The 13,243-nt window shown below is 63.2% G+C and overlaps 1 protein-coding gene across 1 annotated transcript; it reads right to left on the bottom strand.

The window, feature by feature from the left end:
* Positions 1 to 1,196: 1,196 nt before the first annotated feature.
* On the bottom strand, positions 1,197 to 9,086 carry LOC120747893 (red-sensitive opsin). Its single transcript, XM_040053943.2, has 6 exons — positions 8,975 to 9,086; positions 7,721 to 8,017; positions 6,609 to 6,777; positions 5,409 to 5,574; positions 3,661 to 3,900; positions 1,197 to 1,310 (listed from the first exon to the last, which is right to left on the bottom strand). The coding sequence occupies exons 1-6, from the start codon at positions 9,084 to 9,086 to the stop codon at positions 1,197 to 1,199; spliced, it is 1,098 nt and encodes a 365-aa protein (XP_039909877.1).
* Between the last annotated feature and the right edge of the window lie 4,157 nt (positions 9,087 to 13,243).

Genomic DNA, 13,243 nt, shown 5'->3' with positions numbered 1-13,243 from the left:
TGTCCCCATCCCCGTCCCATCCTTGTCCCTGTCCCAATCCCTGTCCCTATCCCTATCCCCATCCCCATCCCTGTCCCCCCCTCCACGTGCCTTTTCCCGCCCCTTTCCCGCCCCTTCCCCGCCAATCACAGAGCGGCGCGCGCCCCTCCCGCCTTTTTTCACCAATCAGAACGCGCGAGAGGCGTGGCCGGGGTCGATGACATCACCTCCATTCAAATCACGCCCCCTTCGCCCAACCCCTGCTCCTGATTGGCCGCTTGGGGCAGAGTAGATTGACATCTCTATTGACCAATAGCAGAGCAGCGCGCAGCGGGAGCGCTTCCCATTGGCTGAGAGCTCGCTGGGGCGGGGCTGTCGCTCCCCGGGGTCCGGGGGGATTTGGGGGGACCCGGGGCGGGGAGGTGACACCCCCAGGGGCTGATGAGAACGGGGGGACTCTTTTTGGGGGGGTGACACCGCCCCAAAGGCTGATGGGAGAGTTGGGGACCCCCGAGAGGGTCACGGAGGAAAAACCCGGGGGGGGGACGCGACCCCCAAAGGCGATGGGACACTGGGGACCCCCCAAGAGGGGACACTGAGGACCCCCAGAGCCACGGGAACATTGGGGACCCCCGAGGAGGGGACACTGAGGACCCCCAGAGCCATGGGGACATTGGGGCCACCCTTGATGGGGACATTGGGGACACCCCTGGGTGATGTGAACTCCCCCCAGGGGCCACAATGGGGACCCCCAGAGCCATGGGGACATTGGGGACCTCCCAGGAGAGGACACTGGGGATACCCCTGGGTGACGTCACCTCCCCAAGAGCCATTGGGACACTGGACACTCTCCCAAGGAGGGGACCTTGGGGACTCCCAGCGCCCCGGGGACATTGGGGACACCCAAGACAGGGACATTGGGGACCCCAGAGCCATGGGGACATTGGGGACCCCCGAGGAGGGGACGCTGGGAACCCCAAGAGCCATTGGGGACACCCAAGGCGGGGACATTGGGGACCCCAGAGCCATTGGAAACCCCCGATGGGGAGACACCAGTGACTCCCAGACCCCCGGGGACATTGGGGACACCCAAGGGTGGGACACTGAGGACCCCCCAGCACCCTGGGGACACCGGGGACAGCGGCGGGAGGTGACAGCGGGCGCGACACCTGTCCGGGAGGTACAAAGCTTTATTGGGGAGGGGGCGGCGGGGGTCCCTAGGCGGGTGACACGGAGGAGTTGGACACGGAGGAGACCTCGGTGCGCGAGGTGGAGACCTCGGAGCCATCGTCCACCTTCTTGCCGAAGAGCTGCAGGATGCAGTTCCGGAACTGCGGGGACAGACGGGACAGACAGGGGACAGACAGGGGACACCGGGACAGACAGGGGACAGACAGGGACAGGGGGACAGACAGGGGACAGGGGGACAGACAGGGGACAGACGGGACGGACAGGGGACAGGGGGACAGACAGGGGACAGACGGGACAGACAGGGACAGGGGGACAGACAGGGGACAGACGGGACGGACAGGGGACAGACAGGGGACAGGGGGACAGACAGGGGACAGACGGGACAGACAGGGGACAGACAGGGACAGGGGGACAGACAGGGGACAGACGGGACGGACAGGGGACAGACAGGGGACAGGGGGACAGACAGGGGACACCGGGACAGACAGGGGACAGACGGGACGGACAGGGACAGGGGGACAGACAGGGGACAGACGGGACAGACAGGGGACGGACAGGGACAGGGGGACAGACAGGGGACACCGGGACAGACAGGGGACAGACGGGACGGACAGGGGACAGGGGACAGACAGGGGACAGAGGGGAAGGACAGGGACAGGGGGACAGACAGGGGACAGACAGGGGACAGACAGGGACAGGGGGACAGACAGGGGACACCGGGACAGACAGGACACAAAAGGGACACGGGGACAGGGGACACCAGGTCAGCCGGGGCCCCGACACCGGGGGTCCCGTGCAGGTGATAACGCTCGTGGTTGGCGTGTGACATCGGAGGGGGGAACGGGTGGAGCTGTGGTGGCAGCTGGTCCGCGTCACCTGTCCCTGTTCTGTCACCTGTGCCCAAAACCTGGCCCTGCTCTGTGTCACCTGGCCCTGTTCTGTCACCTGTGCCCAAAACCTGGCCCTGCTCTGTGTCACCTGTCCCTGTTCTCTCACCTGTGCCCAAAACCTGGCCCTGCTCTGTGTCACCTGGCCCTGTTCTGTCACCTGTGCCCAAAACCTGGCCCTGCTCTGTGTCACCTGTCCCTGTTCTCTCACCTGTGCCCAAAACCTGGCCCTGCTCTGTGTCACCTGGCCCTGTTCTGTCACCTGTGCCCAAAACCTGGCCCTGCTCTGTGTCACCTGTCCCTGTTCTGTCACCTGTGCCCAAAACCTGGCCCTGCTCTGTGTCACCTGTCCCTGTTCTGTCACCTGTGCCCAAAACCTGGCCCTGCTCTGTGTCACCTGTCCCTGTTCTGTCACCTGTGCCCAAAACCTGGCCCTGCTCTGTGTCACCTGGCCCTGTTCTGTCCCTGCTCCACATCCCCTGTCCCCGCTGTGTCCCACAGAGCCCTGTCCTGGCTCTCTCCGGGTGCTCCCAGGTGTGTCCCAGGTGTGTCCAGATGTGCCCAGCTGCCCCCAGGTGCGCCCCTCACCTGTCTGTCCATGCAGACGTAGGTGATGGGGTTGTAGATGGTGACCCTGTCCCATACCCCCTACCCTGGCTGTGCCCCCATGCCCTGAGCTGTGCCCAGGTGTGTACCCAGGTGCCCCCAGGTGCGCCCCTCACCTGTCGGTTCATGAAGACGTAGATGATGGGGTTGTAGATGGTGACCCTGTCCCATACCCCACACCCCCTACCCTGGCTGTGTCCCCATGCCCTGAGCTGTGCCCAGGTGTACCCAGGTGTGTCCCAGGTGCCCCCAGGTGCGCCCTGTCCATGCAGACGTAGATGATGGGGTTGTAGATGGTGACCCTGTCCCATACCCCACACCCCATACCCCATACCCCATACCCTGGCTGTGCCCCCATGCCCTGAGCTATGCCCAGGTGTACCCAGGTGTGTCCCAGGTGCGCCCCTCACCTGTCTGTTCATGAAGACGTAGATGATGGGGTTGTAGATGGTGACCCTGTCCCATACCCCACACCCTGGCTGTGCCCCCATGCCCTGAGCTGTGCCCAGGTGTGTCCCAGGTGTGCCCCCAGGCGCGCCCCTCACCTGTCTGTTCATGAAGACGTAGATGATGGGGTTGTAGATGGTGATCCTGTCCCATACCCCACACCCTGGCTGTGCCCCCATGCCCTGAGCTGTGCCCAGGTGTACCCAGATGTGCCCAGGTGCCCCCAGGTGCGCCCCTCACCTGTCTGCCCATGCAGACGTAGATGATGGGGTTGTAGATGGTGACCCTGTCCCATACCCCATTATCCCCATGCCCATAGGTGCCCCCAGGTGTACCCAGGTGTGTACCCAGGTGCCCCCAGGCGCGCCCCTCACCTGTCGGTTCATGAAGACGTAGATGATGGGGTTGTAGATGGTGACCCTGTCCCATACCCCCTACCCTGGCTGTGTCCCCATGCCCTGAGCTGTGCCCAGGTGTACCCAGGTGTGTCCCAGGTGCCCCCAGGTGTGTCCCAGGTGTGCCCCCAGGTGCCCCCAGGCGCGCCCCTCACCTGTCTGTTCATGAAGACGTAGATGATGGGGTTGTAGATGGTGGCGCTCTTGGCGAAGAAGGCGGGCACCGCGGCGGTGAGCGGGTGGAAGGCGTAGCCGGGGTTGGCGGCGGCGAAGCAGGCGAACACGGCGTAGGGCCCCCAGCAGAAGCAGAAGGCCAGGATCATCACCACCACCATGCGCGACACCTCCTTCTCCGCCTTCTGCGTCGACTCCGACTCCTTCTGCTGGGCCGCCACCTGTGGGGAGGGGATTTGGGGGGGTCAGGGGGGTCCGGGGGGGGTCCTGGGGGGTCCTGGGGGGGTCCTGGGGGGTTCTGGGGGGGTTTAGAGGGGATTGGGAGGATATTGGGGGGGTTGTAGGGGATATATGGGGTATATATGGAGTGACACCTTCTGCTGCACCACCACTGGGGAGGGGGATTGGGGGGGTCAGGGGGGTTTGGGGGGGGGTCCTGGGGGGTCCTGGGGAGGTTTAGAGGGGATTGGGAGGATATTGGGGGGTTTATGGGGGGTATTGGGGGTTTGTAGAGTGTATATGTAGAGTGTATTCTGCTGCACCACTACCTGGGGAGGGGGATTTGGGGGGGTCAGGGGGGTCCTGGGGGGTCCTGGGGGGTTCTGGGGGGGTCCTGGGGGGTTCTGGGGGGGTCCTGGGGGGGTTCTGGGGAGGTTTAGAGGGGATTGGGAGGATATTGGGGGGGTTGTAGGGGATATATGGGGTTGATAGGGTATCTATGGGGTGATACCTTCTGCTGCACCACTACCTGGGGAGGGGGATTGGGGGGTCCTGGGGGGTCCTGGGGGGTCCTGGGGGGTTCTGAGGGGGTTCGGGGGGGTTCTGGGGGGGTCCTGGGGGGTCCTGGGGGCTGCTATGGGGTTTGGGGGGGTTTATCGGGGGTACCTGGGGTTTATCAGGAGGTATGGGGTGGGCAGTGATGGAGGGTTAAGGGGGTCCTGGGGGTTATTTTGGATTTGGGAATTTTTCCCCAGGTTTTTTTCTGGGTAGAGAATTTTTTTCTCCGTTTTTTTTGGGTTTTTTTTTTTCCAGTCGGGATTTTTTTCCCCATTTTGTTTTGGTTTGGTTCAGTTCGTTTGTTTGAGATCTTTTCCCCAGGTGGTTTTTTGTTGTTGGTTTCCCCCTCCCCTTTTTTCCTTTTTTTTTATTTTTTTCTTTTTTTTTCTTTCTTTTTTCCCCTGGGGTTTTTGTTTTGTTTTGGAAATTATTCCCAGGATTTTTTTGTTGTTTTTTAAATTCAGTCAGGATTTTTACCCCAGGGGTTTATTTTTTTGGTTTGGGAATTTTTCCCCGGGGTTTTTCTGGGCGGGGATTTTTGGGTGGGGATTTTTTTGGGTGGGATTTTTTGGGGGGGGATTTTTTTGGGTGGGGATTTTTTTGGGTGGGATTCTTAGGTGGGGATTTTTTTGGGTGGGATTTTTTTCTGGTGGTATTTTTTCGGGTGGGGATTTTTTTCAGGTGTGGATTTTCGGGTGGGGATTTTTTGGGGTGGGATTTTTTGGGTGGGATTTTTTCAGGTGTGGATTTTCGGGTGGGGATTTTTTTGAGGTGTGGATTTTCGGGTGGGGATTTTCGGGTGGGGATTTTCAGGTGTGGATTTTCAGGTGTGGATTTTCGGGTGGGGATTTTCGGGTGTGGATTTTCGGGTTGGGATTTTTTCAGGTGTGGATTTTCGGGTGTGGATTTTCGGGTGGGGATTTTTTTGGGGGGGCTCTCTCTCTCTCCTCACCGCACGGATGGCCATCCACACTTGCAGGTAGCAGAAGATGATGACGGACAGCGGGAAGATGCAGCAGGTGATCATCAGCACCAGCATGTAGGACTGCACCCCCGGGTCCGAGCTGCCGCTGAACACGTCCGGCCCGCACGACGTCTTCAGCCCGTGGGGCCAGTACCTGGCCGGGGGGACACCGGGGGTCAGGGGGGACAAAAGGGACACCCCCCAAACCCCTCTGGGTCCGGGGGATCTCTGGGGACCTCGGGGAGTGACCCCTGGACACACCTTGGGGACATTCAGGTAGCCCTGGGGACAGCTGGGTCACCCCTGTGGGGTCAATAGGTGGGGAGGGGGTGGCACCAGAGGGGTCAGGGGTGACAATAGGGACCCCCCCAAAATCCTCTGGGTCCGGGGGATCTCTGGGGACCTCGGGGTCACCCCCACAGGCCTGTCCGGGGACATCCAGAGGAGCCCCAGATGTCTCTTGGGGACCCTGGTGTCACCCCCAAAACCCACTCTGGGGACACTTGGGTCATGCCTGGAGCGTCTGACAGCCTTGGGGACACTCGGGTCACCTCTGTGACACCCTGAGGACATTCGTGTCACCTCTGTGACACCCTGGGGACCCTCCTGTCACCTCTGTGACACCCTGGGGACTCTCCTGCCACCTCTGTGACACCCTGAGGACATTTGTGTCACCTCTGTGACACCCTGGGGACACTTGTGCCACCTCTGTGACACCCTGGGGACCCTCCTGTCACCCTAAATACCCCCTGGGGACACTTGTGCCACCTCTGTGACACCCTGGGGACCCTCCTGTCACCTCTGTGACACCCTGGGAACTCTCATGCCACCTCTGTGACACCCTGAGGACATTCGTGTCACCTCTGTGACACCCTGAGGACATTCGTATCACCTCTGTGACACCCTGAGGACTCTCCTGTCACCTCTGTGACACCCTGGGGACCCTCCTGTCACCTCTGTGACACCCTGGGGACCCTCCTGTCACCTCTGTGACACCCTGGGAACTCTCATGCCACCTCTGTGACACCCTGAGGACATTCGTGTCACCTCTGTGACACCCTGAGGACATTCGTATCACCTCTGTGACACCCTGGGGCCCCTCCTGTCACCTCTGTGACACCCTGGGGCCCCTCCTGTCACCTCTGTGACACCCCGGGGCCCCTCCTGTCACCCCGGGCCCCTCCGCACCGGCTCCAGCCGAAGATGGGGGGCGCGGTCCACGTGCAGGCCCAGATCCAGGAGAAGAGGACCCCGGCCACCGCCAGCTTCCCGTCGAACTTGATGTTGCCGAAGGGTTTGCACACCACGAACCAGCGCTCCCAGGAGATGATGGCCAGCGACCACAGCGCCGTGATGCCTGCGGGGGGGGATTGGGGCGGTTATGGGGCCGCCCCATAGCGCCCGGGCCCACAGAACACAGCCCCATAGAGCCCAGACCCACAGAACCCCACAACGTCCGGTGTCTGCTGTGGGGAGGATGGGGTTGTGGGATCACAGCGCTGAGGGGTTTGGGGGGGTTATGGGGCTGCCCCATAGCACCTGGAGCCACAGAGAGTTCCTGACCCACATCCCTGACCCATATCCCTGATGTGCGTTTGTGACCCACATCTGTGACCCACATCCCTGACCTACACCCCTGACCCTAACCCCAGCCCCACATCCCAACCCCACATCCCTGACCCTCATCTGTGACCCACATCCCTGACCTACACCCCCGACCCTAACCCCAACCCCACATCCCTGACCCTCGTCTGTGACCCACATCCCTGACCTACACCCCTGACCCTAACCCCAGCCCCACACCTGCGACCCACAATCCTGACCCACATCCCACCCCATATCCCTGCCCCATATCCCCGACCCACACCCCACCCCACATCACTGACCCTCACCAGTGACCCACATCTCTGACCCACATCCCACCCCACACCCCACATCCCATATCCCTGCCCCATATCCCTGCCCCACATCCCACCCCACATCCCACATCCCATATCCCTGTCCCCAAAACTGACCAGACACTGACCATGTACCCCACACCCCACATCCCCACGCCCCCCAGCTGACCACAGGCACTGACCATGTACCCCACAGCCCCATGCCCCCCAGACTGACCACAGGCACTGACCATGTACCCCACACCCCCCAGACTGACCACAGGCACTGACCACCTCCCCACGTCCCCACGCCCCCCAACTGACCACAGGCACTGACCATGTACCCCACGCCCCCCAGAGTGACCACAGGCACCGACCACCTCCCCACGTCCCCACGCCCCACATCCTTCTCCCCCAACTGACCGCAGGCGCTGACGGTGTAGCCCTCGATGACGCACATGGGGTGGCCGAGGATGAAGTAGCCGAAGATCTGGTTGACCACGCTGATGGTGCTGGCGATGACCGTCTCGCCCAGGTCGGCCACGGCCAGGTTGACCAGGATCCAGTTCAGGGGGTGCCGCAGCTTCTTGAACTTGGCCGTGGCCACCAGCACCAGCCCGTTGGTGAACACCGAGGCCACCACCACGAAGATCATCCACAGCGACGTCAGGTTGTACACCCAGCGCGGCGCGATGTGGTAGTTGGGGCCCTCGAAGGGACCTGGGGGACGGCGGCGGTGTGCCCGGGTGACCCTCGCGTCGCCCCCGTGTCCCCTCGCGTCACCCCCGCGTCCCCTCGCGCCCACGGTGCGCGGTGGCGGCGGCGGTGGAGGTCGGTTGTTGACCCCCCCAAAATGACCCCAAAACTTGCCAAAATCTCCTTTAAAATCATCCCCTTGTGTCTCCTCGTGTCCCTCTGTGTCCTCTCGTGTCCCTCTGTGTCCCCTCGTGTCCCCCTGTGTCCCCTCATGTCCCCTTCCATATCCCCCCACACCTTCACTGCGTCACTGCCGTCGATGTGGATCGGTGTAGGTTGATCGTTGACGCCAAAACTCCTCAAAACCCCTCAAAATTCCCTCAAAATGCTCCCCTGTGTCCCTCCGTGTCCCCTCATGTCCCTCCGTGTCCCCTCATGTCCCTCCGTGTCCCCTCATGTCCCCCCCATGTCGCCCCACATCTCCGCTGCGTCACTGCCATCGATACGGGTTGGCGTGGGTCGATCGTTGACGCCAAAACTCCTCAAAACTCCCCCAAAATGCTCCCCCAGTGTCCCCTCATGTCCCCTCATGTCCCTTCGTGCCTTCTGGTGACCCCCGATGTCCCTTCATGTCCCTTTTTGTCCCCTCCACGTCTTCGCCGCGAGTCGTTGCCATTGGATGTCCGTTGACCCCCAAAACTCCTCCAAACTGCCCCAAAACTGCCCCAAGCCCCCTCCCCCCATGTCCCCCGGTGCCCCCCGGTGTCCCCTGATGTCCTCCTGTGTCCCTTCATGCTTCCCCGTGTCCCCTGATGTCCCCTGATGTCCCCGATGTCTTCACCGCGCACGTCGCTACCGTTGGCGGAGCTCGATCGTCGACCCCAAAACTTGGCAAAAGCTCCCCCGAAACCGCCCCAAGCCCCGTCCCCGCGGCGTCCCCGCGGTGTCCCCGCGGTGTCCCCGCGTGTCCCCGCCGCTCACCGCGCGTGTTGTTGCTGTTGGTGTAGGTGAAGACGCTGTCGCGCGTGGTGTCGTCGTCATCGTTGCGCCGGCGCGCGGCGAAAACCGCCCCGTCCCAAACGCCCGTCGCCATCGTCCCCGAGTGCCACCAGCGCCAGTGCCCCGGCCGCCCGCGCCCCCCTGCTCTTATACCCCCCCCCGCCCCCGGATTAGCCCGGACCCCCCCCCAAAATCCCTTAATTGGGGATCCGGGCGGGGGGGGGGGGAGGAAGGCCCGGGCTCACCTGAGCAGCCGGGGTGAGCTGATGGGATTGACGCCAGCGCTAATCCCCCGCTGTTTCCTGCACTGCGCCCCCCACTTCTCCCGGGGTCTCAGCTGCCCCACCGGGGACCCCCGAGAGGCGAAGGGGACCCCCGGGATGGAAATCGGCACCCCCAGAAACCCCCGGGACCCCCAAACACGGCGTGAATCGCGCAGGGCCCCGACGTTCTCCTGGGCAATTTCCACCTGTCCGAGGTCCAAATTGGGACCCCCGGGATTTAAATTGGGACCCCCGGGATTCAAAGTGGGACCCCCGGGACCCCCGAGAGCCCAGCGGGACCCCCGGGATGGAAATCGGCACCCCCAGAAACCCCCGGGACCCCCGAGACGGCCCCCAAAGCCCAGCGTGAATTCCGCACCCCCAGCTCCCGAGTGGGCCCCCTCGGGATCCAAGCTGGGATCCCCGGGACCCACAAGTGTGGGGCTGAGCCCCCCAGGATGGGACACAGCCAGGCCCTGCCCCACAGCGGGCTCCTGCCCCACTTCTGCACCATAACGGGGTCCTGACCCCCTTTCTTGACCCACATCGGGGTCCTGACCCCCCTCCTGCCCCACAGCAGGGTCCTGCCTCACTCCTGCCCCACAGCGGGGTCTTGACCCCTTCCCGCCCCATAGCGAGGTGTCAATCACCCCTTCTGCCCCACATCGGGGGGTCCCAGCACACCCCACCCCACATTGGGGGCCCGACTCCGCTCTTGACTCACATCAGAGCTCTGACCCACACTGGGGGGCCCTGACCCACATTGGGGGGTCCTAGAGACCCCCTGCCCCATATCTGGGTCCCGGCCCCTCTCCTGACCCACATCGGGGTCCTGACCCTCCTCCCATCCCATAGCGGGGTTCTGACCCCCTCCTGACCCACATCGGGTTCTTCTGACCCACATCAAGATCCTGGCCCACATCGTGGGGTTCTGCCCCACACCGGGAGCTCGGAGCCATCTCCTGACCCACATCTCGGGGTGTTGACGCCCCCCTTCCCTCCCCATAGCGGGGTCCTGAGCCCCTCCCTGCCCCACACCGAGCTCCCTGCCCCACACCGCGGGGTCCCGCCCCACACCGGGAGCTCGGGGCCATCTCCTGACCCACATTTTGGGGTCTGCCCCCCCCCCCCCGAGCCCCACGGATCGGGGTCACGGGGCCGCGTTACATCACGGGGGGCTCCGGCCCGGCGCCAAGTGGGGCACGGGGGGAGCCCCCCCCCCCCCACCCCCGGCCCCCCGAAATAGCCGCAGCCCTAATTAGCAATTAACCCGCGGGCGGGGCGGGGGGGGGGAGCGGATTAACGAGGAGGAGGCCACAATTAGGGGGTCCTGGGGTGTGTCCCCCCCCCCAATTCTGCACCCGGGGGGGGGGTCCCGGGGGGTGGCGGGGTTTGGGGGCGCTCCTCGAGGGGGGGGTCACCCCAGAAGAGCCCCCCAAGCCTGACCTAAATCCCCCCGCGGGGTGGGGGGGGGGGGGGCCGGAGCTGCCCCCCTCCCTCCCCTAATCCCGGGATTTTCGGGTCGCCCCGGGGGAGTCCGATTAAGGGGGGACGCGGAAACTTTAATCCCCCCCCTCCGGGGAAAAGGGGGCGCGGAGCGGCGCGGACAGAGGAGTTGGGGGGTCCGGGGGGCTCCGGGGAGGGTCTGGGGGTGGTTTTGGGGGTGGTTTTGGGGGGGTCTCGGGGGTGGTTTTGGGGTGGTTTTGGGGAGGTTCCGAAGGGTTTGGGAGCGGTTCTGAGGGGACGTTGGCGGGGTCCGGAGGGTTCCGGGGGGGGGCTCTGGGAGGGATCGGGGGGGGGGCTCCCAGGGAGGGTCTGGGGGTTCGGGGTCTCTCGAGAGCGGTTTTGGGGCGGTTCTGGGGGATTTTGGGGAGGTTCTGAGTGGTTTTGGCGCGGTTCTGAGGGGTTTTACGGCGGTTCTGAGGGGTTTTACGGCGGTTCTGAGAGGTCGTGAGGGGCTCCGGGAGTTTCCGGGGGTTTTCTGGGGGGTCCAGGGAGGGTCTGGGGGTTCGGGATCTCTCGAGAGCGGTTTTTTGGGGCGGTTCTGGGGGATTTTGGGGAGGTTCTGGGGGATTTGGGGGCGGTTCTGAGGGGTTTTACGGCGGTTCTGAGAGGTCGTGAGGGGCTCCAGGGGTTTTCGGGGGTGTTTTGGGGGGTTCCAGGGAGGGTCTGGGGGTTCGGGGTCTCTCGAGAGCGGTTTTGGGGCGGTTCTGGGGGATTTTAGGGAGGTTCTGGGCGATTTGGGGGCGGTTCTGAGTGGTTTTGGCGCGGTTCTGAGGGGTTTTACGGCGGTTCTGAGAGGTCGTGAGGGGCTCCGGGGGTTTCCGGGGGTTTTCTGGGGGGTCCAGGGAGGGTCTGGGGGTTCGGGGGTTCTCGGAGGGGGGATCGGGGGGGGATTTGGGGGCAGTTGTGAGGGATTTGGGGGCAGTTCGAGGGGTTTTTAGGGCAGTTCCGAGAGGTTGTGAGGGGCTCCGTGGGTTTCTGGAGGGTTCCGGGGAGATCTGGGGAGGGGCTGGGGGAGGTTCTGAGGGATTTTGGGGCGGTTCTGGGGGATTTTGGGGGCGGTTCTGAGGGATTTTGGGGCGGTTCGGAGGGATCCGGGGCAATTCGGGGTGGTTTGGGAACAGTTCTGAGTGTTTTTGGGGTTTTCTGAGTGGTTTGGGGGCCGTTATGAGGGGTTTCGGAGGCAGTTCTGAGGGAGTTTGGGGCCGTTCTGAGGGAGTTTGGGGAGTTCTGAGGGGGTTTGGCCTTTCTAAGGGTTTTTTGGCAGTTCTGAGGGGGGTTGGCCTTTCTGAGGGGTTTTTGGCAGTTCTGAGGGATTTGGGGCAGTTCTGAGGGGTTTTGGGGAGTTCTGAGGGGTTTTGGGGCTGTTATGAGGGGTTTTTGGCATTTCTGAGGAATTTTAAGCAGTTCTGAGGGGTTTTGGGCAGTTCTGAGGGGTTTTGAGGCAGTTCTGAGGGATTTTGGGCAGTTCTGAGGGGTTTGGGGGAGTTCTGAGGGATTTTGGGGAGTTCTGAGTGATTTTGAGGCAGTTCTGAGGGATTTTGGGCAGTTCTGAGGGGTTTTGGGCAGTTCTGAGGGGGTTTTGGGCAGTTCTGAGGAGTTTTGGGGAGTTCTGAGGGGTTTTGGGGCTGTTATGAGGGGGTTTTGGCATTTCTGAGGAATTTTAAGCAGTTCTGAGGGGTTTGGGGCAGTTCTGAGGGGTTTGGGGAGGTTCTGAGGGATTTTGGGCCAGTTCTGAGGGATTTTGGGGCAGTTCTGAGGGAGGTTTGGCAGTTCTGAAGGATTTTGGGGAGTTCTCAGGGATTTTGGGCAGTTCTGAGGGGTTTTGAGGCAGTTTTGAGGGGTTTGGGGAGGTTCTGAGGGATTTTGGGCCAGTTCTGAGGGATTTGGGGAGGTTCTGAGGGATTTTGGGGAGTTCAGAGGGATTTTGGAGCAGTTCTGAGGGATTTTTGGCCGTTCTGCCGGGTTTCGGGGCCGTTCCGAGGGGTTTTGGGGAGGCTTTGGGGGCTCGGGGGGGGGGGTCTCTGGGCCAGTTCCAGGCGGGTTCTGGGGAATCCCGTGGGTCCGGGATTGGGTCGGGGGGCGCTCGGACCCCGCTCAAAGTTGGGGGCAAAGGGGGCGGGCGGTGCCCCCCACCCCACATCTCCCCCCGTCTCCGTGCCGGGGGACGGCCGGTAAGTGCTGGGGGGGCGTGTGGGGAGGGGGCTGGGGGCTCCGGGGGGCCACCAAGGGCCACCCGTGGGTGCCGTGGGGCTGCTTTGGGGCCACCACGAGTCGCTGTGGGGCCACCATGGGTGCCAGGTGTCCTCGTGGGGTATCCCCTGTGGGGTGTCCCCCGTGGGGTGTCCCCAATGGGGTGTCCCCCGTGGGTGTCCCCCGTGGGTGTCCCCCGCGTGTCCCCCCCGGGCCGTGCGGCCGGAATTCCGCTAGTTCTGAACTTTTTCCTGGGAAAAAAGCTCACTACTGGCAGAACTCGGCCGCGCGC

Source organism: Hirundo rustica (genome assembly GCF_015227805.2).
Source record: "Hirundo rustica isolate bHirRus1 chromosome 38 unlocalized genomic scaffold, bHirRus1.pri.v3 SUPER_38_unloc_5, whole genome shotgun sequence".
NCBI classification, from domain to species: domain Eukaryota; kingdom Metazoa; phylum Chordata; class Aves; order Passeriformes; family Hirundinidae; genus Hirundo; species Hirundo rustica.
The sequence above is the reverse complement of the archived record's forward strand: the minus strand, read 5'-3'. Positions and strand labels throughout refer to the sequence as shown.

Excerpts from the sequence above, each read along its gene's own strand:
- LOC120747893 (XM_040053943.2), bottom strand. The coding sequence starts at position 9,086 with ATGGCGACGGGCGTTTGGGACGGGGCGGTTTTCGCCGCGCGCCGGCGC. Across the intron at positions 5,575-6,608 it reads CCCATCTTCGGCTGGAGCCG|GTACTGGCCCCACGGGCTGA; the intron begins GTGCGGAGGGGC and ends CCCCCCGGCCAG. Across the intron at positions 3,901-5,408 it reads TGTGGATGGCCATCCGTGCG|GTGGCGGCCCAGCAGAAGGA; the intron begins GTGAGGAGAGAG and ends CCCTCCCCACAG.